The sequence below is a fragment of the Dermacentor variabilis genome, chromosome 3 (assembly GCF_050947875.1).
Source record: "Dermacentor variabilis isolate Ectoservices chromosome 3, ASM5094787v1, whole genome shotgun sequence".
Taxonomy (NCBI): domain Eukaryota; kingdom Metazoa; phylum Arthropoda; class Arachnida; order Ixodida; family Ixodidae; genus Dermacentor; species Dermacentor variabilis.
This window is the reverse complement of record NC_134570.1, coordinates 226,921,388-226,944,728: the sequence shown is the minus strand read 5'-3', so window position 1 is coordinate 226,944,728 and position 23,341 is coordinate 226,921,388. Positions and strand designations below refer to the sequence as shown.

Sequence of the window (23,341 nt, the reverse complement as noted above, 5' to 3'; positions counted from 1 at the left end):
GACTGATCTCAGTAGGCGCCGCACAGGAAGCCCCTCAAAGCGATGTTTCCAGATGACTCCACTGTCGAGCGGTTGCAGGAGCCCGATCGTATTCAAGGGCAGAAACACAACCTTTACATATTGAAGCATTCTTTGCCCAGGGGTGGCAGCACGCTGGTCAACAATCGGGACAATCTTTCTGTTCTTATTCGACATGCTTCAGTGAAGAAGTGCAAGTAACTCTTCAAACAGGGCTGCTATCATCCATGTTTTTTGTTTACTCGGTAAATTCAGGGCAGGTGATTCTCCCACATAAAGGGGCCCAAACCACCCTTCGGGTTTGGTGAAAAAAAGAACTGTCCGCGAATAGCATAAGATGTTGTGAACATCTTAGCCAAGTGTTGCAGTCGTTCATGATACATGGAGCTTGCAAGCCAGAGCGCGAAGTCACCTTTCTCTCAAACGCTCTCTTTTCGACAGAGGCCTGTCAAAAAGAGAGCGTTCCTCACTCCTCACTCTTTCCTGGACGCTTTATTTAGTAATGCAGTAGATTCGCATACGCGGCTGCTATTGGTCTTGAAAAGCGTAGCTTACACAGTAGCTTACACCAATCCAGAAGGGCGTCTAAATCAGTGCGCTTCTTCCTACTGTTACTGTGTATACTAATTGATGAAGTTTTATAAGCAGGCTGAAGTAAGCGAAAATCTGCTTTTGAATTTTGATAATAATTACATACTCTCGAAAGAAGCCGACTATCATCTGCTCATGCGCAGCCACGACCACCTGCGTAGAAATTAAACTTTGGCTGCCGTGCTTATCGGTGTTATAGCGGGTGGGCCTCGCTAATTTCTACTTGTTTTGAACACTCACCTAGCCTTGAACCATGCAAAACTTAACGTCAGACCACACGCACACTTTCCCGCCCATGCTCAGCCCTAGCTGCTCGTGGTTAGACGCCTCGGCAGACTTACTAACAGTGCTTCAAGATGTGCAAGCTGGGCGTGGCTACTAAGCTGGTGCAGGACAAAGCTGGTAGCACCCCGTAGCACAGCCAGACTGAAGCATGCAAGCACGCACTCCTGCCTTTTTGTGCACAAAGCAAACGCTGCGCATACGCACTAGAGTTGCATGTAGCTGCAGTCTGCAACCTGGCGTGGATACCGCGGCCACCCCGAGGTGCCGCGACAAGTTCGCTGGCTGAGCACGCTGCGGCTTGCTGATGACAACTGTGTTTGGCTTATGTTTGGCATATCACAGGCAGCAAGAACGGAAGTAGTGGCATCTACATGAACATGCAAAATCAAATTACAACTGTGTGTCACAGTGACGCTCGGCAGGCGGAGCGTTCTGGGCGTGCCCCACTCTGCCATAGCCTTCGCAGTACAAATCATTGAAGAAGGAGCAGAAGCACTGCAAAGGGGGTGTTGTTTGATTGCCAATAACTCTGCTTCTGCTGAATGCATTGCAGTACTTTTTGCAGCAAATTACGTCTGAAATAGCCGATCTTAACTTCAAATGCAGTTCTGAACTTGGATAAAAAGTGGCTCAAGGCCTCTTTGAAACATTGGGGCTTCTGATACTTGCCCGTTACACTGAGCTGAATTCTCACCAATCCGTCGGCATTGCAGCACAACAGAATGGCGATCCTCAACTTGCTTTTCTGCCTGCACTGACATACTTGGCAGCAGCTCTTCTCAGGCTGAAGGCTAAATAAGAGGCCTGCCTCCTCTGCATTAAACACATCTCGGTGCTGACAACCCGCAATGAGTGACGGCAACATTTAATTACGATCTAATCACTCACGACTGACTGGTCTTTTTCTTTTTTGCTTCGCCACTGATGCTTTTGAAGGCCAAACCACACCCTGCTTTGAAGTGGTGGAGCCAGCCGCTGGAAGGCTGACACCCACCAGCACCAAAAGAAAGCGCAATCTCCTTGGCTCTATCATGGAGAACATTACCGTCGATATTCCCGCTGGCTGCAGTCACTTCTTTAAACCACGTTAATACAGTGTCCTTCAGGGGAGGTATTTTGTAAGAGTCCACCTAGTGGACATGTCCATTTCGTCTGCGGTTGATAGGCTGGGCTGGGCAATCTTATTGCTGAGAATCTACTGTACATCACACGGCTGCGTGATCTCCCATTAATCCCCCTGTTGAGTGGATCGGACCGTGTTCAGCCCACACAGATGGTGGGAAGCACGAAAGAGCATGATGTGTGCCAGCCAGCCTTTCATGGCCTGCCAGGTTGTTCTCTGAGGGGCGAGGGCAGGCGCTTCCCTCTATGCTGTTTTGAGCTGACCTCGATTTTTTTTTAATATGATTCTCGCTTGACTCACTCTCTCCCTGTTTGTTTGCACACCATTTGATTGTCTTGTGCATTGTTCTTGTGTGAGTTGGTTCATGCAGTAATCGGAAGAGGCCATTTGTGCTGGTCATCGCCATCATGTCGCGAAAGTGAAAGCCTCTGTCATTCAAGGAGAAGCTAGGCATTCTGCAGAAGGTGGACAAAGATCCAAAGCAGAAAAGACTAACTTTGCCAAGGAGTTAGGCTCGGCACTGTCTACCCTGTACAAGATCGTCAGTCATCGTGACCAGATAAAGAAAAATGTTCAACATTCACAGTCAACGCTCAAGAGCCAAAAAGTGTACATCGTGTGCAGCTTGAGAAAGTTCTCATAATATGTTTTAAGGGAGTAATGGTGATCGGAATGAACGTCGACGGCAAGGTGTTGCGTGAAAAGGTCGTCGTCATCACACTCTCACTTGGCATGAAGACCTTCCAAGCCACCGGGGGTTTGATCCATCAGTTTAAGATGAGGCATAGGCTCCCTTACAAGACTGTAAGCAGTGGGAAAAAAAAAAAAAAAAAGTGAACGAGGCCTCCATGAACGATTGGATGGGGACACCCTGTCTTCACTCATTACTGTATATGAGTCACACAACACAGATTAAGCCAGCCTATTCTATACTTTGCAGTCAGAGAAAAGCCTGTTTTAAAGATGAAACATGCATCCAAAACACTAAGCAGGGGGTTGGAGTATTGTTTTGCTGAAATTCCAATGGATGGGGAAAAGTACAGTTAAGAATCATTGGCCAATACAAGAAACCCTGCTGCTTCAAAATGTGAGACCATACGTCTTGCATTTACTGGGCCAACTGCAAGGCTAGGATGACATCCGCATTGTTCACAGATTTTTCTACCTACCTCGATTGCAAAGTGAGCAGCCAAAACAGAAAGAACTCTTTGGTCTTGGATCAATGGACCAGCCACTTGAAAGATACCACCCTAAAAACGTCAAACTTAATTTTTTTCCCCAAAGTATGACAAGCCATACTACCACGACCTAGTAGGAGATGGGAAAGCCAGTGTACAGCATGGATAAAAGCACTTCACATGAACAGCCAACGAAACTTCATTGTCTGTTTTTCTACCTGCGGGCTACCTCAGCGTTGTTTTCATGGCCTGACATATACCCGCAGCAATGATACAGGATGTGGAATTTGGCCCTCCTCTTAAAAAAAACAAAGCATCATTGCGATGCACGAAGCTCTGCAGGCACTGCATAGATGGTGCAAAGTTGGTGTCATTAGGAAAAGGATGGCTTCATACGAAGCACATGCACAACCTCGGGCAGATGCCACTGGGGTTCGGAGCACTAAGGACTGTTGGGAACAACTTCATAACTCACGTCACTGACGCAGTGCACAATTGTGTACGCTGACAAATAGGAGTCCAGACCCACACGTGGTCACCAACGTTGTACGTGACGGATCTGTGCCGAAGATTGTAGTGTATGGTATCGTAGTCCTGTTGTGCTTGGATTCGCAAACGTGCAAGCTGCCTGGCTTCCTCTGCTAGTTGTGTAAACTCCTTGGCACCAGTCTCGTCGTCACCACACTCGTGTGGCAGCATTACGGCCAACATTGTTGTTACCTTGCGGCCGTAAACGAGTTTGAAAGGTGTCACGCGTGTTGTCTCTTGGTGAGCCATGTTACAGTCGAACCCGTTTACATCGAATTATTCCATATATCGAACAATTTCTGGTCATGGTATAGTTACAATGAGTATATATAGCAAAAATTACGCTTACATCGAACAAAACTACTAGCGACTCCCGATATATAGAACGTCAAGCAGCGGAAAGTGCCCCCGGAAGTTGGCTTTCCCTCGCGGTGGCGGGAAAACCCAGCGGCGCGGCTCTATCCAACTGCTCTCCCTACGTGACCGCGCTACCTCGGAGTCGCCGACACGCCCCCCTGCAAAAAATGATCCTGGCCCGCCCGCAGCGCTTGCTCACACAGCCAATCAGAGGCTCTTGTGCCCTCGTCGTGCAAGATGGCGAAAGTGCAAGTTGTCTCGCTACTTTTCTGGTTCATTGTGTGTGCCTTGTGCGCCTTCTCTCGCAGTGTTGCTGTGATGAAGCGGCAGAATTCGCCTTTCGTCGTGAAGCTCGAAATCATAAATCGGGTCGAATGCGGTGAGAAGTCAGATGTCCCCGCAACGTACAAGATTCCGAGGTGCACTCTCGGCACGATCTTGAAGGGGGAAATTAGGGCTAAAGCGGCCTAACTCGCGACCCGGTGCCCATGGTGCCCGACACGTATGCACGGCCGTGTACGAGTGGTTCATCCGAAATAGCTTCAGCCGTACCGACTTCCGCGTGCTCGATGATGACTGTAAATTCTGATTAATGCGACGAAGCCGTTGCCGGTGTTGCCGAAGTTTGGAGCGAGCTGTCAGAATTTCCGGAAGCTGTTGACGAATCAATGGTGGACAAGTTTGTGAGTGCAAATGACGGTGTCGCGACCACGGGAGATCCCGGAAACAAAGACTACATTGCCGACATCGTGCCGAGCACAAGTGAAAGTGGGCACAATGAGGACAGCAACGACCGTCTTTGGCCCACATCCTCCAAAGTGATTGGTGTGCTCGCACTAGTCCGGTGCTTCTGCGCGAATGCGGAATGTTGCGGCCTCAGCTGCTCCGACTTCTTAAACAAAGTGGAAAAGTGCATGCGTCGCACGCAGCGAAATTGCCCAAGCAGAAGAAAATGCAGGACTATTTCGTGCGAAACTAAGCTAGTTTCATCAATAAAGTGATTTTATAAATGGTATGTGCTTTTATGACATACAATTATTTAGCAGGCTTATATCGAATCATGCTCTATATCGAACTGATAGGCATTTTTTGGCAAGCTCGATATAGCCGGGTTCGACTGTATATGCAAATGTAACATAATGTAAAATCTTGTCCTAGTTCTTGTAGTGTACATTGATGTACGTACTCCTCATGGCTGCCAGAGTCTTGTTCAAACGTTCTGTTAGCCCACTGGTTTGGGGATGATAAGCTGTTGTCTTTCAGTGAGTGGTACCACTTAGTCACGAAACGGCATCCAGAAGTGTGGCCGTGAACGCAGTACCTCTGTATGTTATGACCCTTGCGGGAGTGCCATGCCTTAGGACAACGGCTTTGATGAAAAATCGTGCTGCCTTGGCTGCTGTTCCCCTTTGGAGAGCACCTGTTTCGGCGTATCGAGTAAGATAATCTGCGACGACAATTGTCCATCTATTGCCAGCAGTAGACATTGGAAATAGACCTAAAAGGTCCATGTCGATTTGTGCGAACGGCACTTGTGGTATTTGGACAGGATGCAACAGTCCAGCTGGCTTGACAAGTGGGGCTTTGCGGAGCTGGCAATCCAGGCATGTCTGGATGTAACATTCCACGACCGCCGCAAGTCTCGGCCAGTAGTACATTAGCCTAATTGTTGACAATGTGCAGGTGTAGCTCAATTGACCAGCGGTCGACTTGTTGTGACAGGCATGTAGGACTTCGTCTCAAAGAGATGCGGGACTGACGAGTAAGTAGCTGCTGCCACTAAGTGAAAAGTTTTTTTATAGAGAACTTCATGGCACAAGCAAAATGAAAGCAGCACTCAGTCTAATAACCTCGGCAAGCTGTTTGTTCTTTCCTCTAAGGAATCAATAAAAGGAACCAGTCCTGCCTCTTCGCGTTGCTGGCATGGAACGGCGACAGTATCTACCATGCCTAGAAAAGCAGCATCGTCGTCGTCATGCAGTGCAGTCTCAACAGGAGACCGAGGAAGGCAGCTGGCGTTAGCGTGCCGTTTCCCAGATTTGAGTAGCACTGAAAGAGCGCGAGGCAATACAAACACAAGTCAAGACGATGCTTGAGGATGGGTTATTTGGCCATCTAAGAGTCCTTTGGCATTGCCTGTCGTATTGGTGAAAAAGGACGGTAGCCTGCGCTTCTCCATTGACTATGAAAAACTCAACCAGATTACCAGGAAAGATGTTTTTCCACTACCGCATATCGATAATTCACTAGACAGGCTACGAAACCCATGTTACTTTTTGTCGACGGACTTGAAGAGTGGCTAATGGCAAATCGAAGTTCACGAAAGAGACCGTGAGAAGACCACTTTTCTGATGCCCAATGAGTTTCATGAATTTCAAGCACTTCCCTTCGGATTGTGTTCTGTGCCAGCAACGTTTCCACGACTAATGGACACAGTACTTTCAGGCTTCAAATGGCAAACCTGCCTAGTGTACCTCGATGACGTGATTGCTTCCTCCGCTATGTTCGAGGAACACTTACTAAAGAAGGTCTTTAAAGCAATACACTCACTGGTCTAACTTTGAAACCTGAAAAGTGACATTTTGCTTTTGAAGAACTTCAATTCCTTGGTCACGCCATTAGTCATGAAGGTGCCCGACCTGACCCTGATAAAATTGCTGCTGTCGCTAATTTCCCCACGCCATCTGATAAAAATGCCGTGTGACGTTGCCTGGGCCTTTGCGCCTTCTACCGGCAGTTTATTGTGGAATTTTCGCACATTGCGTGGCCATTAACACATCTCACCAAAGAAGACTAGCAACGGGCATTTCACGAGCTATGGCAACGGCTGCAGACATCTCCTGTACATGCACATTTTGATGAAGACGCCCCGACGATTTTTCATAGTGACGCTAGTAATGTCGGCCTTGGCGCAGCGCTTGTTCAGCAGCAGGATGGCACCGAAAGAGTGAAAAGACTGATTGCTTACGCCAGCAGGACGCTATCAAGAATGGAGGCTAACTACTCCACTACAGAAAAAGAATGCCTCGCAGTGGTATATGCCATCCTGAAATTTCGCCCATTTTTGTACGGTTGCTGTTTCACCGTTGCCAGTGATTGCCATGCACTCTGCTGAGTGACTAATTTAAAGGATCCAGCTGGTCGGCTTGCACACTGGAATCTTTGGCTACGGGAGTTTGACTTCATTGTTGTATACAAATTGGGTAAGCCTGTGTACAGCACGGATAAAAGCACTTTATATTGACAGCCACCGCAGTGTCGTCGTTGTTGTGGCTTGGCACCTACCCATGGCAGCAATACGGCATGTGGCAATGACATAAAACCGTTGGACGTGGGTATCACTTGGAATGCCAAGAGTTACTTTAAGAGCCTCTTGGTTCATCGGTTGCGGAAGCTACACCGGGAAGACAAGAAACTGAACATCAACATCATAGAGGAGCTGGGACCGCATCTCAAAAAATGAGAATTGCTTACTGTTCTGCAAAATGCGGCTTGGGAAAGCCACCCGAAGAGAATCTGCAAGAGCCGACAGTTGCAAGTGAAGATTGGAATGCGCACTAGGGATGATATTCTCATCACAGACAACGATCTGGTGACCAGCGGTTTGCGTACCGCAGAGGACATTGAGGAGAAAGTTTCCACATCACAGCCGGATGTTTTGAGCAGTCAGAATGAAGACAATGACTGCAGCAGTAGTGCGACTGGCAGCCCAGGAAACGCTCTTTTCTTAGACATGCTGAGGCATGTAGTGGCATTAGAGAGCACATGCGTGCGAGATTTTATGCCCTCCACAAGGCGATCATTGACGAATCGGGAAAGAAGACCAGAAAGAGATTGGAGATTTTTTTCTGGCCACAATGCAGTTTTTTCTTAATTTTGTGTATGTTTGGAGGATATGAATTTCGGGGGATACGAATACTTCGCAACCCTGTGAAACTTGTATCGCCGAGATTTCACCGTATAGCCTGCATACGATGCGTGATCATGCATGATATGATGCTTTGACGTAGACATACGTAGATTCCCCTACTGCATACATTGCAAGAGCACTAATGAAGAGGCTAGTGGTAGCTGATCATTGCTACTTTCAACACAAGAGAGACACAAGGGCAATGTAGACACAAACAAGTGCAACTAGTGACTGTTTGTTCTGACAGAAATTACTACGTCTGAATTGTGCCCCAAGTGTGTCATCTATACATCTCCGTTTGCCTCTTGTGTGGATATAAACTGTTTTACAGAAACACTGGAGTACCACTGTCATGAGCTAGGAGAGGTGTCTCCCAACTACAGTGGAACCCCCGAATATATGACTTTCTCGGGATTGCGAAAAAGCGTCGTAAAATTTGGGCGTCGTAAACTCTGAACGTAAATTATGGCTATGAAACACCATAAAACTTATTTCGCGCGACGGATTTACAAGAAACTTCAATGTAAACTACTAACTAACTACTAACATAACAGTTTACAAAAGTGGGGGAATGAATGACATATCGAATGATAGACCCATTTCTGTTCTACCCGTCTTATCAAAAGTTTTTGCAGGTGTCATTAATACTCGTCTCGAGAATTTTTTCCATAAGTTCAATGTTATTACTTCCTCGCAGTATGGATTTCTGAAAAACAAATCAACAGAGCTGGTGCTTTTAACAGTAAAAGAAAAAATTATTAAGAATATCGAAATGAAACAGTGCACTCTTGGTCTTTTCTTAGATTTCCGAAAGGCATTCGATTGCGTTCATCACAACACCCTGCTACGCAAGCTCAACAGTTATGGCATACGTGGTATTGCATCTGACTTGCTAAAGAACTATTTAAATAACAGATTACAGTATGTTCAAGTTAATGGCATACCCTCAGAGAAATTGGCAATTCAGCATGGTGTTCCTCAAGGATCTATATTAGGACCGTTATTGTTTTTAGTATACATAAATGATATCGCTAGCATATCCGAATCGCCTAATCTGGTCATGTACGCTGACGATACGAATATATCTTTTTCATCCCACTCCTTATCCCAAATGGAGGCTCAGGCAAATGCATATTTAAGAAAGCTACATAACTGGTTATTGACGAATAGGCTAAGCCTTAATTTATCATAGACTAATACATAATTTTCATCCTATTAATACAGTAGAATGTATCACTCTGAAAATTTTCTACGAACATACTGAATTAAAGCGTGTTTCTAACCAGAAATTTCTTGGTGTTTGGTTCAATGAGAATCTTTCTTGGAATTTTTGTACCACCAACATAATGTCTGATTTAAGTAAAACAGTCGCTATGCAAAAAAAGAAGTGAGGCGTGCAGACAGGACACAAGAGTAGAGAAGTGGACAACACGAACGCCGGCTGTTTCGGCGTTCGTGGGCTGTTTGTATAAGATATCTCATTTGTTGCCCCCCCTGGTTAAAGATATCCATGTATTACGCACTTCTGTACTCAAGGTTATCTTACTGTATCCTTGTATGGGAAACTACGACGTCCAGCAATTACCTTAAACTAATTTAAATTCAGAAACGCGCTATGCGTGCTATTGAAGGGTTTCATGGCAGACCTTCAGATTTACCTATGTCACTGCTATTTCAGAAATAAGGCATCCTTAAAGTAAAAGAAGTATACAACTTCTGTCTACTTAAGTACATCCATCATCATAGATTGTTCTTTTCTTGTCCAGATAATTCCAGCAGCCGTTATGCATTCCGGACGAAACGTAAGCTTGTTCCTATCACACGCACCAATTATGGCAAGCAAACACTAAGCTACCAAATTCCCACGGTAATAAATAACTTTCCCTTTGAAACTGAATATTACCTTCCACAAGAACGTTTTAAATCTACAATTAAAAAATACCTATTGGAACAAACGGAATGATATATTTATTTAGTCGACATACTTTGTATTTATTTGTATTTATTTTACTATACCTTTCAAATATTTTTTCTATAATACCCATGTTGTAAGCTGTGTGATATTGTTTCTGTTTTAGGACTGATATTTTTGTTTGTAAAAAAAAATGATGTATCTTTATACCGCTCATACGACAAGTTGTGTATTCAATTTATTCTTTTGTTGTAAAAATTTTGTGCATGTTAACTTACTGCTTCATGCTTTTACAATGCTTGAGAAATTCATTGTGAATTTGTTGCGAAGTGCTCGTGCACAATGCCAGCTGTTTTACGGGTGACCAGGACCTTGTCAGGCTACTGCCTTTTGTCTTGGCGCCCTCTTTTCATTGAAAAGAAAATAAACTTTCACTTTCATTAACATCCTCTGCAGGGCTTGGAAACCCAAATTACAAAAAAGTAAATGTGATAAGAATTAATGCTGCAGTACAGTTACCAATCATGCTTCATTCAAGCAAACCTTTATGGCACTCCACTGCCCAGGGCCGCGATTCCCGCCAGCCAGCGCGAACTTTAAAAAAAGTCGGTAAATTTCTTTTGGACCTTGTTTGATCCATGAACCAAGAGCTTTTGCTCGAGTTGGGCAATGTCCAAAAGAAGGTCCTCCGCGGCGTCGCATGAACAGATGAAGCTCCGAATGCCGTATAAGCGCCATAGCACCTTGGCGAACATGGTAGGCACAGGCACAGCATCTGTGGCGTCATCGTTGTCCTCGTCCGATGTTGCAGCGGTGTCGGCACTAGGCAAAGCCTCCTCGATCACATCATCTAGCAACGCCTTGCTCTAGATCGCAACATTGTCATTGGCCTCCACGTACTCAGCAAAGGTCGTGGTGAGGTTTAAACCCTTGAAATCATCATTGGCGAAGCCTACATCGGCCTCGAGCAGCATAGAGGTTGTTGCATCCCCAGCAGAGGCAGTCTCTCGCTTAAAGCCACAGTGCTTGAATGAGTGAGCGAATGTGCTTCGCGACACTGCGTTCCATGAACTGGCAATAAAATGCATGGCCTCGAGCACAGTGATCTTTTTTTCTGGCTCGCTGCGCTCCATAGCCGCAGCCGACACTGCACTAACCGCTATCGGTACCCTTGCTTGACGCACTTAATGATGCCGGCCTCCAGCGGCTGCAGCCAGCTTGTGCAATTGGGCATAAAAAAAACAACCTTTATGTTCCTAAGGCTGGACGTATTGGGTAGGGGGCACGGTGCGTTGTACACGAAAAGCAATATTTTCTTCGCCTTAGCCTTAGTACCCACTTTGTTATCCAGCTGCTGCAAAAAATTGCTGAAGAGCGAAGACATCATCCACGCCTTTTTGTTGAAGTTGTAGCTGCACAGCAGCGTCTTCAAGTTCTTAAAGCACCGTGGCTTTGCAAACTTTCCAACAAAAAGTACGGGTAGCATCTCAGAACTGTCCTTGTTAGCACAGACTAGTGCCGTCACACGCTCTTTACTACGCTTGCCACCATGACAGCTGTCACCCTTAAAAGCAAGGGTTTGCTCTGGCTGCATATGGTAAAAAATACCGCTCTCATCGGCGTTGAAAACGTCGCAGGGCTTGTGTGCAGCCATCATCTCCGGCGGCGACTCCACTCAGTCACCATCGAAACGTCCACGGAAGTGCTTTCTCCGCAGGAGCGGTTGTAGACAATCCTGCTTCGTTCTTTAAAGCGATCCAGCCACCTGTTCGATGCCTGAAAGTCACTGATGCCCAGACGCAATGCCACAAGGTCCGCCTTTTTTTTTAGAATGGCGTCACCAACGTTGATTGCAGAGCTCTGTGCTTGATGCAACCACTTGACGAGAACATTTTCTAACTTCTCATGCTGTCGTTCTTTTACCGCTTTCCACTTGGGCCCGAACTTGTTGCATTCTGCAATATCACCGCTTTGTTTGCCAGGATCATCTTAAGCGAAAATTCGGGTATCTTAAGGTCCCAGGCAATGCTGGCTTTCATGGCTCCATGCCACTTTTCCACTTCCTCGATAATATTCAGCTTATCGTCAAGCAACAGAACTGTCCGCTTTCGAGACATTGTGCGTCGCATTGCTCCACACAACTAAAAACCTCCGCTGAACGCTGGTCGCTATGATTATGACAAAGAACATGTGCGATAAACCTAGGCCTCTCCGCGCTACCTTGTCGGCGATCTGTTGCTGGGAAACTGGAAGGAGAGAAACGTTTCCCCAACGTGACGAGAGGTGACGCTGCCAAGAAGAGAGGGAGAAATTAACAATGAGACGAGGCCGGGAAGAAAGCTGCTCCGGAGCGAACCGGTCGAGCACTGTCAAGCGCTCCGCATGTGGAGAGACGGAACAAGGAAAGAGACCCGCGGCACTTGTCATTTGTCCACCGTTCTGCCCCGTGCTTCGCGAGGGTCGTCGTATAATGCGGGTCAGGCGTAAAGTAGCGTCGGATAACTGGGGTTTTTAATATGTTGTTTCTATGGAGACTTCGCCGGGACTGCGCTAGTCCATCGTAAAACCCGGGTCGCCGCAAAACCGGGGGACGTATAACCGGGGTTCCACTGTACTACAATGATCAACCCATCCCACCAGTGTGCATATGCATAAATACAGTTGCACAAACGTGATAAGCACTTCATGATCCCAACATGGCATCACTGCAAACAGCGTTGATAAATTCTTTGCATACCAGCCCAGAAGAGGATGACCTTGAACTGAAGGTAAGATAACCAAGAAGAAACACAACAAGAATTACCCACGAGAACACTGGTGCCCACGAGAGCACTGGAGGAAAGCTGCAAGTCGGCTAGCATCAGGATGGCACAGCAGGATCGCGATGTTGCTCAAACTTGGCACTTCTAGCTTGAAATGAATTTGTGACTTGGAGAAATTGATCATTTCCAACTAAGTGTTGCACTATAAGTGCAACTACTATTTGCAGTAATCATGCACGTGCGCAGACACTTGACTCTTTTGCTGTGTTTAGGAAATTACAAGTGCTGGGACAATTTAGAAAGATGATTGACTAATAAAATGTCGCAAGAACATCCGAAGCTACAAGCACAGACAAGTGCTAGTACTACTGTATACTAGCCATTGTAGCTGCAGGATGGCGTACCTCCACTTCCCGTGCGTGGCTGTCCTGGAGGGAGGCCATTTGTTGCTCGAGCCGCTGTGCATGGTCACACGCCTGGTCTCGCTGACGCCTGAGCTCGCCAGCCTCAAGACTGCACTGTGACTTCTGCTGGCACACGGTGTCCAAGTTCTGCTTCAGCTCCTCACTTCAACACAGTGACAGAGGTCAGCTTTAACAAAGGCCCTTCCAGAAGGACCATTTGGCATAGTTTTGATTTAAAAATGAGCCCACAACTGCAATATAATAAGAACCCATGGGTAAAAGGGCCCTAAAACACTTTTCTAACTAATCATAGAATAGCCTCTCTATTAAAAGACATCTCACAAATCTCATGCTGTAAAAATTTTTCACATCCTTCAAGTATTAGTGCCGTTATCGCAGTGGTACGTGGCTTTCTCTCTCTTTTCGTCTCCACTAGTATGCAGGAAGCTGCACAGCAAAAAAAGCCAAGAGGGTAAAGATCCAACCAGAAGTTTAGTGTCTCACTGATAAAAGGGTTTGTCGTGGCACACGGTGGCAGCTGTGTTGACTACACTACGCTGCACACTGGTGCTATCTAAGAGGCCACGTACAGCAGACGCAGCTACGTGCAATTGTGTGTAGACCAGCAATGCAAAGATAAAGTGACTTTGCTTGCTGTGTTTTTGAGATCGCAGATATATATATATGTGTGTGTGTGTGTGTGTGTGTGTGTGTGTGTGTGTGTGTGTGTGTGTGTGTGTGTGTGTGTGTGTGTGTGTGTCATTTATTTAAGTATATAACTCAAAATTAACAGTTGTGTATTACTGAGAATGTCCTCGTGATCACAAAATCAGCCAATGGCGTTGGGGAGTCCAGCTGCTTGCGATGACGCTATGTGACGACACTGTGGAAGCATGAGCAAGCAAGCTGAATTCATTTGTCCGTCACTTGCACGCCGAAAACTCCTCCAGTGCAACCCCATGCGCATGCATGAAAAAAGAGAAAGAGAGGCGCGTGATTGGCTGCGCCAGTAGTGACGTTGCTCTCCATCGCAGCCGAGTGCGCATGCAGCAGTGTCTCCCTGGCTCGGAAATAGGTAGGCTGTGCATCGTACATACTCCTGAGGAGCAGACAGCTTTAGATCAGCAATGCCGCGAGAAGAACCGGGAACGAGCTCGTCTACGCAGTGCCGATGCTGCAGCCCGGGTACAAGAACAGGCTCGTGCAGTTGAGCGCAAGCAGTAACTGCATACTAAAGATCTGGCAGCCTACCAAGCCGTCATTTAATGGACTGTCAGGATTAACCCAGTGATAAACATCAGGGCCGCACGTTTCAGCTTCGCTGGTTAACCATCTGCACAGAGTACTTGGGCGGTTACGTATATCTCTGTCTTTGACACCAGATGGACTTATGAGTCATATTATTTCGTTTTATATTTTTTACAACCTTTGCAGTAAAGACTTCCTAACTTTGCATGCTGTCTAGATTTTTCTTGTACTTTCTTAGCCTGTAGTTACCTTTTAAAAGCTTCTTAAAAATTCCCTGCTGCTTGCAGTGCAGTAATATTTGGTTCATATGTTCAGAGCAAGCTCCATGATAGATCGGCAACGTTTTCTTACAATGTTCAAATGTCTGACGTAGTAGTTCTGCGGAAACCCGCAAGGTGGAGAGAAGTAATGAATACAGGGAAAATCAGACATCCACCCATTCATAGCAATTGCTACAAAGGAAACCCATGCAAAGCAAAGCAAAGCAACACTTTGCTTTGCTTCGTGTTGTCGACAAATTTGACTTCGCCCTGCCATCTGCTAGCCTGCCTGGTTAGCTCAGATGGTAGAGCGGCTGCCCCGGAAAGGCGGTGGTCCCGGATTCGAGTCCCGGACCAGGACGAATTTTTCTTCAACTCTGAGGCTTTCCTTTTGAGAAACCCGTATGGGTTTCCTTTGTAGCAATTGCTACGAACGGGTGGATGTCTGATTTTTCCCTGTATTCACAATGTTCAAATGAGTTTGAGGGCTCCTTTAAAGCCCTAACCAATGCTGCATTTGTTGCCAACCTCCTGTGATAAGTTGCACTGATGCTCACGGGTATGAACATAAATAAATAAACAGAAGCGGACTTCTATTTCCTGACATTCGTAGCCAAAGCCAACATTATGTTAGCAGTGTCTATTTGATGGACTTCCTGATTGATGAACACTTCCTTAAGGATTTGGTAAATGGAATTGAGGGCAATAAGCTTGAATCAACTGGAATTTGTAATCGTCATCAATTGAATGCAAGTTCCACTGAGTTGTAGCTGGGAGTCCACTCCATTCAGCAACAGCTGTTTTCTATCTTCACGAATAAGTGTGACAAGAGCCAGGCAGACTATAGAAGCTTTTAAAAGGTAACTACAGGCTAAGAAAGTACAAGAAGAAAAGTCTAGACAGCATGCAAAGTTAGGAAGTCTTTACTGCAAAGGTTGTAAAAAATATAAAACGAAATAATATGACTCATAAGTCCAAAATGCCAGCAGGCCCTACAGATCTGCCATGAACAGCATTTTGTTATTAATTATGCAGCAGTCACAGTGATTGTGAAGGGCTGTGTGAAAGCACATCGTTATCATTTTAATTACACAATGTATTTTATATTTTATGCATAAAACACATTAACAGGAAAAAAATACATTTTTTAAAGAACATGCACGTTATACATTGTGTTCCCTACTCGAGTTGAGTAATCACACATTTCTACATTTAAGTGCTGCTTTCCTTTTTGGGCAAAAAAAGTTGAAAGATACAAAAATATTCTTTACTGTCTCTTTCCCATTGTGTTTGTGCACCCTCACCACCAGAATTCTATGAGCAAGTGGGCACCAGAAACACCAGAGGTGCCATTGGTGACATTTAGTAACATCATGCACAGACACCAGCTATTATATACGCGTGTACATAGCGAGAGTCAACTGCAAGTGAATACATGCCAAGCCAGCCAGTCCCCACACTTACATCTGTTCGTGATCCGTGCGCAAGCGCTCCTGGACACGGGCCTGCACGAGTGAGTGGATGCGGACCAGCTTGCCCGACAGAGACGCCAGTTCCGCCACGGCTCGCTCATGACCGGCACTGCCAGCACCGGTTGTCAGCTTGTTGTCGGTGGCCGCCACTGTGCGGAAGGGTGGCACTGTGCCCACGGGCTTGCCCACAACGGACGACTGGGCTGCATCTTCATCACTGGGGCCTTGGTTGCTGACACCATTGTCCAAGGGCATGCCACCACTTGGGCCATTGGCAAGGCAGTGGTTGGGCCTGTTTTAAAACAGCAGCTGCTCATGTGGAAAGTGCAGCGCCAGCCTAAATAGCCGAGTGACTGCTCAGATTTTGTAAGGCCAGTGCTTAGACAAAGAACAAGGACGCGCACATTGCCCTGACAGGCAACCGTATGGGTGTAACCCCTCTACTGCCATGACAAATTCAGAAAAAAATGTTTTTGAAAGTCCAAAAATTTTTTTTGGACCTACTTATTTTGCGTCCAGCTTTTTTCTAAAAAAATTGTTCCAGGAATGCTTATTTAATATTTATAGGTATTGCTGAAAAAAATAATAGCAAAGGTCATTGTGTATTATTTATTTGTCAAAATTACAAGAAACTGCCCATTTACACGCATGAAAAAAATTACAGAGAGTTTACGACATGTTAGCTCGTCATCGGCAGCAGAGGACGCTCATTGTGATGATGACTCACCTCCTCGTGGGCAGTTGAAGGGTTAATGCTTCCTGCTTTGAAATTTTTAAAGCATACACACACACACAAAAGACGCAAGGGAAGGAGATGTGAACATGAGGTAGAACTATAGCAACTGATACAATATGATACAATATACAGTAGATGATACAATATCTTTTTTTCATGCAGTAACCGTGATGGCATGAGTGCTCACGCACATATTTCTTGTGTATAGGAAAGGCTTCACATATTTCCCAGGCACTCTGCTCCTGGTGTTCTCAAGCAATGTGGCTGACATGTGGGCATGCTACAGTGGTCCTGAACTATAGGCTACACAAACTGACCAAAGTTTCTACCTTACTTGTGAATGATTTGGCAGAAAATCACATGAAAGCTTTGTAATAAGCAGCTGCACATGTACTATATGCAAAGTAGCCAGACAGGGAACTAAGTTAGAAAAATTAGACATGTCCAGCAATATACACAGGGCCAACCACTGTAAACATGTCATTGTTTGGTAGCATTTCCATTACCTCACGCAGCATAGCCGGGTGGCGAACCTACTAAACCACAGCCGTGGCTTAGTAGGTAGGACGCCCAGTTTGGTTGAGGGAGGTCTGTGGTTCAACCCACAGTGCCAGGCACTCACTGGTTTTATAACCAATGAGTGCATTTCTTGGGACAAGTTTGCACAGACTGTTCTACTTGCTGTGCAAGAACCAAGACAAAAAAGGCACCAAACAACTCTCGAAAGGCCATTTCCATTGTGGCAATTTCCCATCAGGTGGGTGTCCTTTCCAAGCATTTGCCAAGTATTGTACTGAGAGCAGGTGTGTACTTATGCTGCCAACAGGCACTCGGCGGCAGTACTTGTCTGCCTCCAACAGCAGCGGCAGATGCTCGAGCATTTAACCATAGCTATGGTGGGACAAGGGGTGCTCAGAGACCTTTGCGAAGATGAGATTAGAATGCGTGATGCACACATCCATTACTACAAGGACACCAAAGAGAAACACAAAATAAGTTTAGCCCAATCGTACTCTGTCAAAACTCCACCTGCATTAGTTTCTCCATAATAGGTTCACTACAAAAAAGAAAAAAAAAAAAAAAGAAGGCCACGCTTTTTTCTTTTAATTTTGTGCCAAAACCCCAACGCTGGTATGTCCGTGTGACATCAAGGATTTCAAAGTATCTTTTTGTGCTTTCACCATTCTTGCAGAGTAAAAGTTGTCGAAAATCGGCTTCTCAAGAAATGGAATCTCAATTTCTTTAGCGATTAAAGGCAAACTGCAACGAAATTATGAACCACTTAAAAAGCCCCATTTCCGATAATTTAGAGATACAGTAGTTTCTGTAGAAAGTTTTACGCTTTAAATGTGAGTAAGTGTTTCACAAAACGCTTGCAAAAATAAATGTTTTTCATACCGAAACTGAAAAGATCATGAGCCATTCCACTCTGTGAAGGTGGTTGACCAGTGAAGCTGTTTAGCACACGACACGGAGGTGACAGTGACACATAATTTTGGACAAAGGTACGAACTCATTTATTGTTTTGATGGGTGGTCATTATTTCACTCGCAACTGCAATCACATCATTGAATAATGTCAAATTGATGCCCGTACACTGCCTGGTGGTCAATCGGGCCGGATCGGTGTGGCATCGCAAGGGATATGTCTGCAACACGGAATGCGTAAACCGCTCCCTTTTCGGCACCGACAAATACACATTGAAATCCTCGACAATGACAACAGGGTTAGTGTCATCGCAGCTAATTCACGCAAAGTGAGCATTTCACTCGCAACTGCAATCACATTCTTTGGTAATGTGAAATTGATGCACGTACGCCGCTGTTTGGTCGTTTGGGCCAGACCGATGTGGCATCGCAAGGGATATGTCTGCAACACGGAATGCGTAAACCGCTCCCTTTTTGGCACCGACACATACACATTGAAATCCTCGACAACAACAACAGGGTTAGTGTCATCGCAGCTAATTCACGCAAAGTGAGCATTTCACTCGCAACTGCAATCACATTCTTTGGTAATGTGAAATTGATGCACATACGCCTCTGTGTGGTCATTTGGGCCGGATCGGTGTGGCATCGCAAGGGATATGTCTGCAACATGAAATGCATAAACTGCTCCCTTTTCGGCACCGACATATACACATTGAAATGACAACGACAACAGGGTTAGTGTCATCGCAGCTAATTCATGCAAAGTAAGTAGTAGCCATGCAGGACTTGCAGGACATTACACCTTATAGGACTATGAGCCATTGCTCACGGGAGTATGAGCCACTGCTCATGGGAGTAATAGCCATCGCTCACGGGGGTATTTATTTATTTATTATCACAGTACCTAGAGGCCAGTTTGGCATTACAGTGGGGGGGAGTACATATATTATCATTGACAAATAAAAGCAGTAAATATAGAAAACATGAAGAGAAAGATTATAGTTCAGGGCAAATCGCTGACAAAAAAAAAGAGATAAGCAGAGCTTAATCGTACAACCGCAAAGAGAAACAAAGCAGTTCTGGTGACGCAAGCACAATGATGCCTAAAGTGTGCACCTCCTCTTTGATACAGCCTTCTCTCATGACCTAAAGAAGCTGGTTAATGCTCCTACATGTGTCACGGCAATGACCGCAGCTATGCTTGATCTTCTATTTCTTAAAAACACTTTTGAAGGCTGCAATGTGTCTATCACGAATGCCATTGCTGATCATAAATCAGTCCATATAACTTTAAACGCACATGGCAAGAAAGTACCACCAGAAGTAAAAACGTTTCATGATTTTTCGGCTGCAGATGACGAATCAGTTCTTGACAATTTACATTTTAATTTTCAGGATTTCGAACATGGAGGAGACGTCTCGTACCTTTGGAACAGGTTTAAAGTTATGGTAACTGAATATATTGTAACGGACAGTTAAGGGAATCCAGATGCAACTATTTATTGTGGGCGAACTTGTGCCCTGGGCGTAAATAAAAAGCACTGCCGCATTCTAAACGGGAGATCAGGAAGGCCTTCTTCTTCTCTCTCGAGCGTCGCTTCACCTCCTCTTCTTCTTGTAGACGCCGACAACGGCCACCTGCGATGCAAGTGCATGCGGCGAAAACACGTGCCATTATTTTGTCGTCTTTTCCTCCAATACGCCGTTGTTGTCTTGAGGGGGCGCACGAACCTGCGCGCGTTGTTTAAATGTTTCTGCCTTGTATCAATATGAATAGGTTTATTCCCATCTGGCGAAAGAAAATGAGTCGTCACAATCCTTGGATCAACCAGGATATTGACACGTGTACTTGTTTGTCCTTATCGGGCAACACGTTTCACCGTCTAACAAATGTTATCGTACAGCGCAGCACGTGCCTGCATATATCGGAAGTTTCTGGAATGTTATCGATGCTTCTATCCGCTGTTTGTTGTCGCCGAACCTTGTGTAATCTGATCGCATGTGTGCGCGACGCAAATAATGTAGAACTTTGTGGAAGATGGGTGGGTGCACGAACCTGCGCGCGTTGTTTAAATGTTTCTGCCTTGTATCATTATCCCCCCTCCAAAACGCATCGTCCCGATGCTTAAAGCGACGAAATTGTTCACAAGTACTTGTCCATACTAAAGTGGTATATGGCATAGAAAAGATGTTTGGTCGAATATTCACTGCCTGTCATAATATGGCTTCAGTCTGACCACATGTACAGTTTCTGTGCGATGCCGGCATCGTGATGAGCTCACTTGTCCTTCTGGCGTAACTTCGTAGTTCAGGGAACTGATGCGGCAAAGTACACGGTAAGGGCCGAAATAGCGGCGCAAAAGCTTTTCGGACAGGCCGCGTGTCCGCACGGGGGGGTCCACACCCATACTCTGTCGCCTGGTGCATACTCGACTTCCCTTCGCCGCAGGTTGTAATGGCCCGCGTCGATGCGCTGCCTTTGTTGAATGCGATGCCGCGCCAGCTGACGTGCTTCTTCGGCCCTCTGTGTAAAGTCACTGATGTCAGGGTTCTGTTCTGTACTGTCGCTGACAGGCGGCATTGCACCCAAGGGTGTGGTAACTGTTCGACCAAAAACAAGTTGGAATGGCGTTACTTAAGTGGTCTCTTGCAATGCGGTATTGTAGGCGAATGTCGCATAGGGTAGGATATTGTCCCATGTACGGTGCTCTAGGTCTGCGTAAATTGACAACATATCGGTCAGCATCCTGTTAAATCGCTCGGTTAACCCATTTGTTTGAGGGTGATAAGCAGTTGTTTTCCTGTGGCTGGTATGAGTCAATTTCATGATGGATTGCGTCAAATCGGCTGTGAACGAAGTTCCTCGGTCCATGATAATAATTGCAGGGGCACCGTGTCGTAATACCATATTGGTGACACGACTTCAACAGCCGTTGCACTGATTAGAGAGGATGTCTCGGCATATCGGGTTAGGTAATCGGTCGCTACTACGATCCATCGTTTCCCTGATGACGATGTCGGAAAGGGACTAAGCAAGTCCATTCCTACTTGTTCGAACGGGGCTCCTGGGGGTTCTATTGGTTGAAGGAGGCCTGCGGGTTTTAATAGAGGCGTTTTGCGTCTTTGGCAATCCCGACATGTTAGTACATAATGCTGTACTGAATTCAATAGCTTTGGCCAGTAGTACTTAGCATGAATTCGGGCGAACGTTCTGCTCACTCTGAGGTGTCCTGCTGATGGGTCATCGTGACAGGCTTCTAAGATTTCCGATCGCAAAACTGAAGGAACGACGAGTAGAAATTTCTCTGTGCTGTGCTTAAAATTTCTTTTGTACAGGACACCATTTCTCAACACATACGATGACAATCCCCAGCAGGAAACTCGCGGAAAATGGACGGGGTGTCCCTCGAGGTGCCTGATGAGTAGAAGCAACTCGGCGTCAGACTGCTGCTGTTTGGCCATCTCAGATGTGGTCACGGCTCCAGGAAACGGAAATTCGTGTCCATCTTTCACAGGAGCAGATTCGACCGGAGCACGTGATAAACAATCAGCGTCACTGTGCTTGCGACCTGACTTGTACACGACCGTCATGTCGTATTCCTGCAGCCTCAGACTCCATCTAGCAAGTTGTCCAAAAGATCTTTCAGGTTTGCAAGCCAGCACAATGAGTGATGGTCACCGATTGCTCGGAACAGTGTACCGTATAAGTATGGTCGGAATTTTCCTATGGCCCATATTACTGCGAGGCATTCTTTTTCTGTGGCTGAATAGTTGGTTTCAGCTCTCGAAAGAGTGCGGCTAGCGTATGCAATCACTCTTTCCTCTCCGTTTTGCCATTGAACGAGGACGGCACCGAGTCCTAAACTGTTGGCGTCTGTGTGGATGTCTGTTTCCGCTTTCTCATCAAAGTGCGCAAGGACCGGGTGGTCTTGAAAGATGCCATCGCAGCTCATTGAATGCATCTTCTTGTTCACTGTGCCATACGAAAGGCATATCTTCTTTTGCTAATCGCGTTAACGGCTCAGCAATCTTCGAAACATTTTTGATGAAACGCCTGTAATAGGCACAAAGTCCTAAGAATCGCCCAACGGCCTTTTTCTCGGTTGGTCTAGGAAACTTTTCTACTGCTGCGGTCTTCTCAGGGTCAGGACGGATGCCTTCGGAGCTAATCACATGGCCGAGGAAAAGGAGCTCATGGAAGCCGAGGTGACATTTTTGTGGCTTTATCGTCAGCCCTGCTGAACTAATAGCTTTGAGCACAGTCCTTAGTCGTTCCACATGCTGAGCAAAGGTGGTGGAAAAAATCACAACCTCGTCAAGATAAACCAGACAGGACTGTCACTTTAACCCGGAGAGCACAGTGTCCATCATACGCTGAAAGGTGGCAGGTGCAGAACAGAGGCCGAACGGAAGTACCTTGAATTCGTATAGTCCGTTTGGTGCCACGATTGTTGTCTTCTCACGATCCCGTTCGTCCACTTCTATTTGCCAGTATCCGCTTTTGAGGTCGAGAGCGGAAAAGAATTTCGCATCCCGTAGTCTATCGAGGGTGTCATTGATCCTTGGAAGTGGATAGACATCCCGCTTTGTCACGACATTTAGCTTCTGATAATCAACGCAGAAGCGCAAGGTCTGATCCTTTTTCTTTACGAGCACCACAGGCGAAGCCCACGGGCTGGTTGATGGTTGAATTACGTCGTCTCTAAGCATTTCTTCGACTTGTTTGCTGATGATCTCTCTCTCCTTCGGTGACACTCGGTAGGGATGCTGGCAAATAGGCCTCACAGCTTCGTCAACAATGATACGGTGTTTAGCGATGGATGTTCTCTGGACTTTCGATGTTGTTGAGAAACACGAGGCGAATTCTCGTACAAGGTTCTCTATTTGCTGCTTCTGGCTCGGTGATAGTGCTGCTTCGACGCTGACGGATGCAAGTATGGAGCCTACCTTGTCAGATTCCAGTAGTGCAGCATCGGAAGAGCTCAAATCCGTAATCTGTTCATTATCGTTAAGGCGGGCAATGACGGTTCCCTTCGCAATATGCTGGACTTCATTTCCAAAATTAGTAAGGAATACATTTGAACACCCGTCACGCAGCCGAACAAGACCCCTTGCCATAAAGATCCC

General features: G+C 46.0%; 1 protein-coding gene across 4 annotated transcripts in view; it reads right to left on the bottom strand.

Moving 5' to 3' along the window:
* Window positions 1-23,341, bottom strand: part of LOC142576673 (uncharacterized) — a 334,510-nt gene that overhangs the window by 60,019 nt on the left and 251,150 nt on the right. For all 4 annotated transcript variants that reach the window (XM_075686902.1, XM_075686904.1, XM_075686905.1 and 1 more), the window contains exons 11-12: window positions 16,041-16,340; window positions 13,069-13,231 (exon numbers count right to left, since the gene is read on the bottom strand). In XM_075686902.1, coding sequence (XP_075543017.1) covers window positions 13,069-13,231; window positions 16,041-16,340 — 463 coding nt within the window. The remainder of the gene's footprint in view (window positions 1-13,068; window positions 13,232-16,040; window positions 16,341-23,341) is intronic.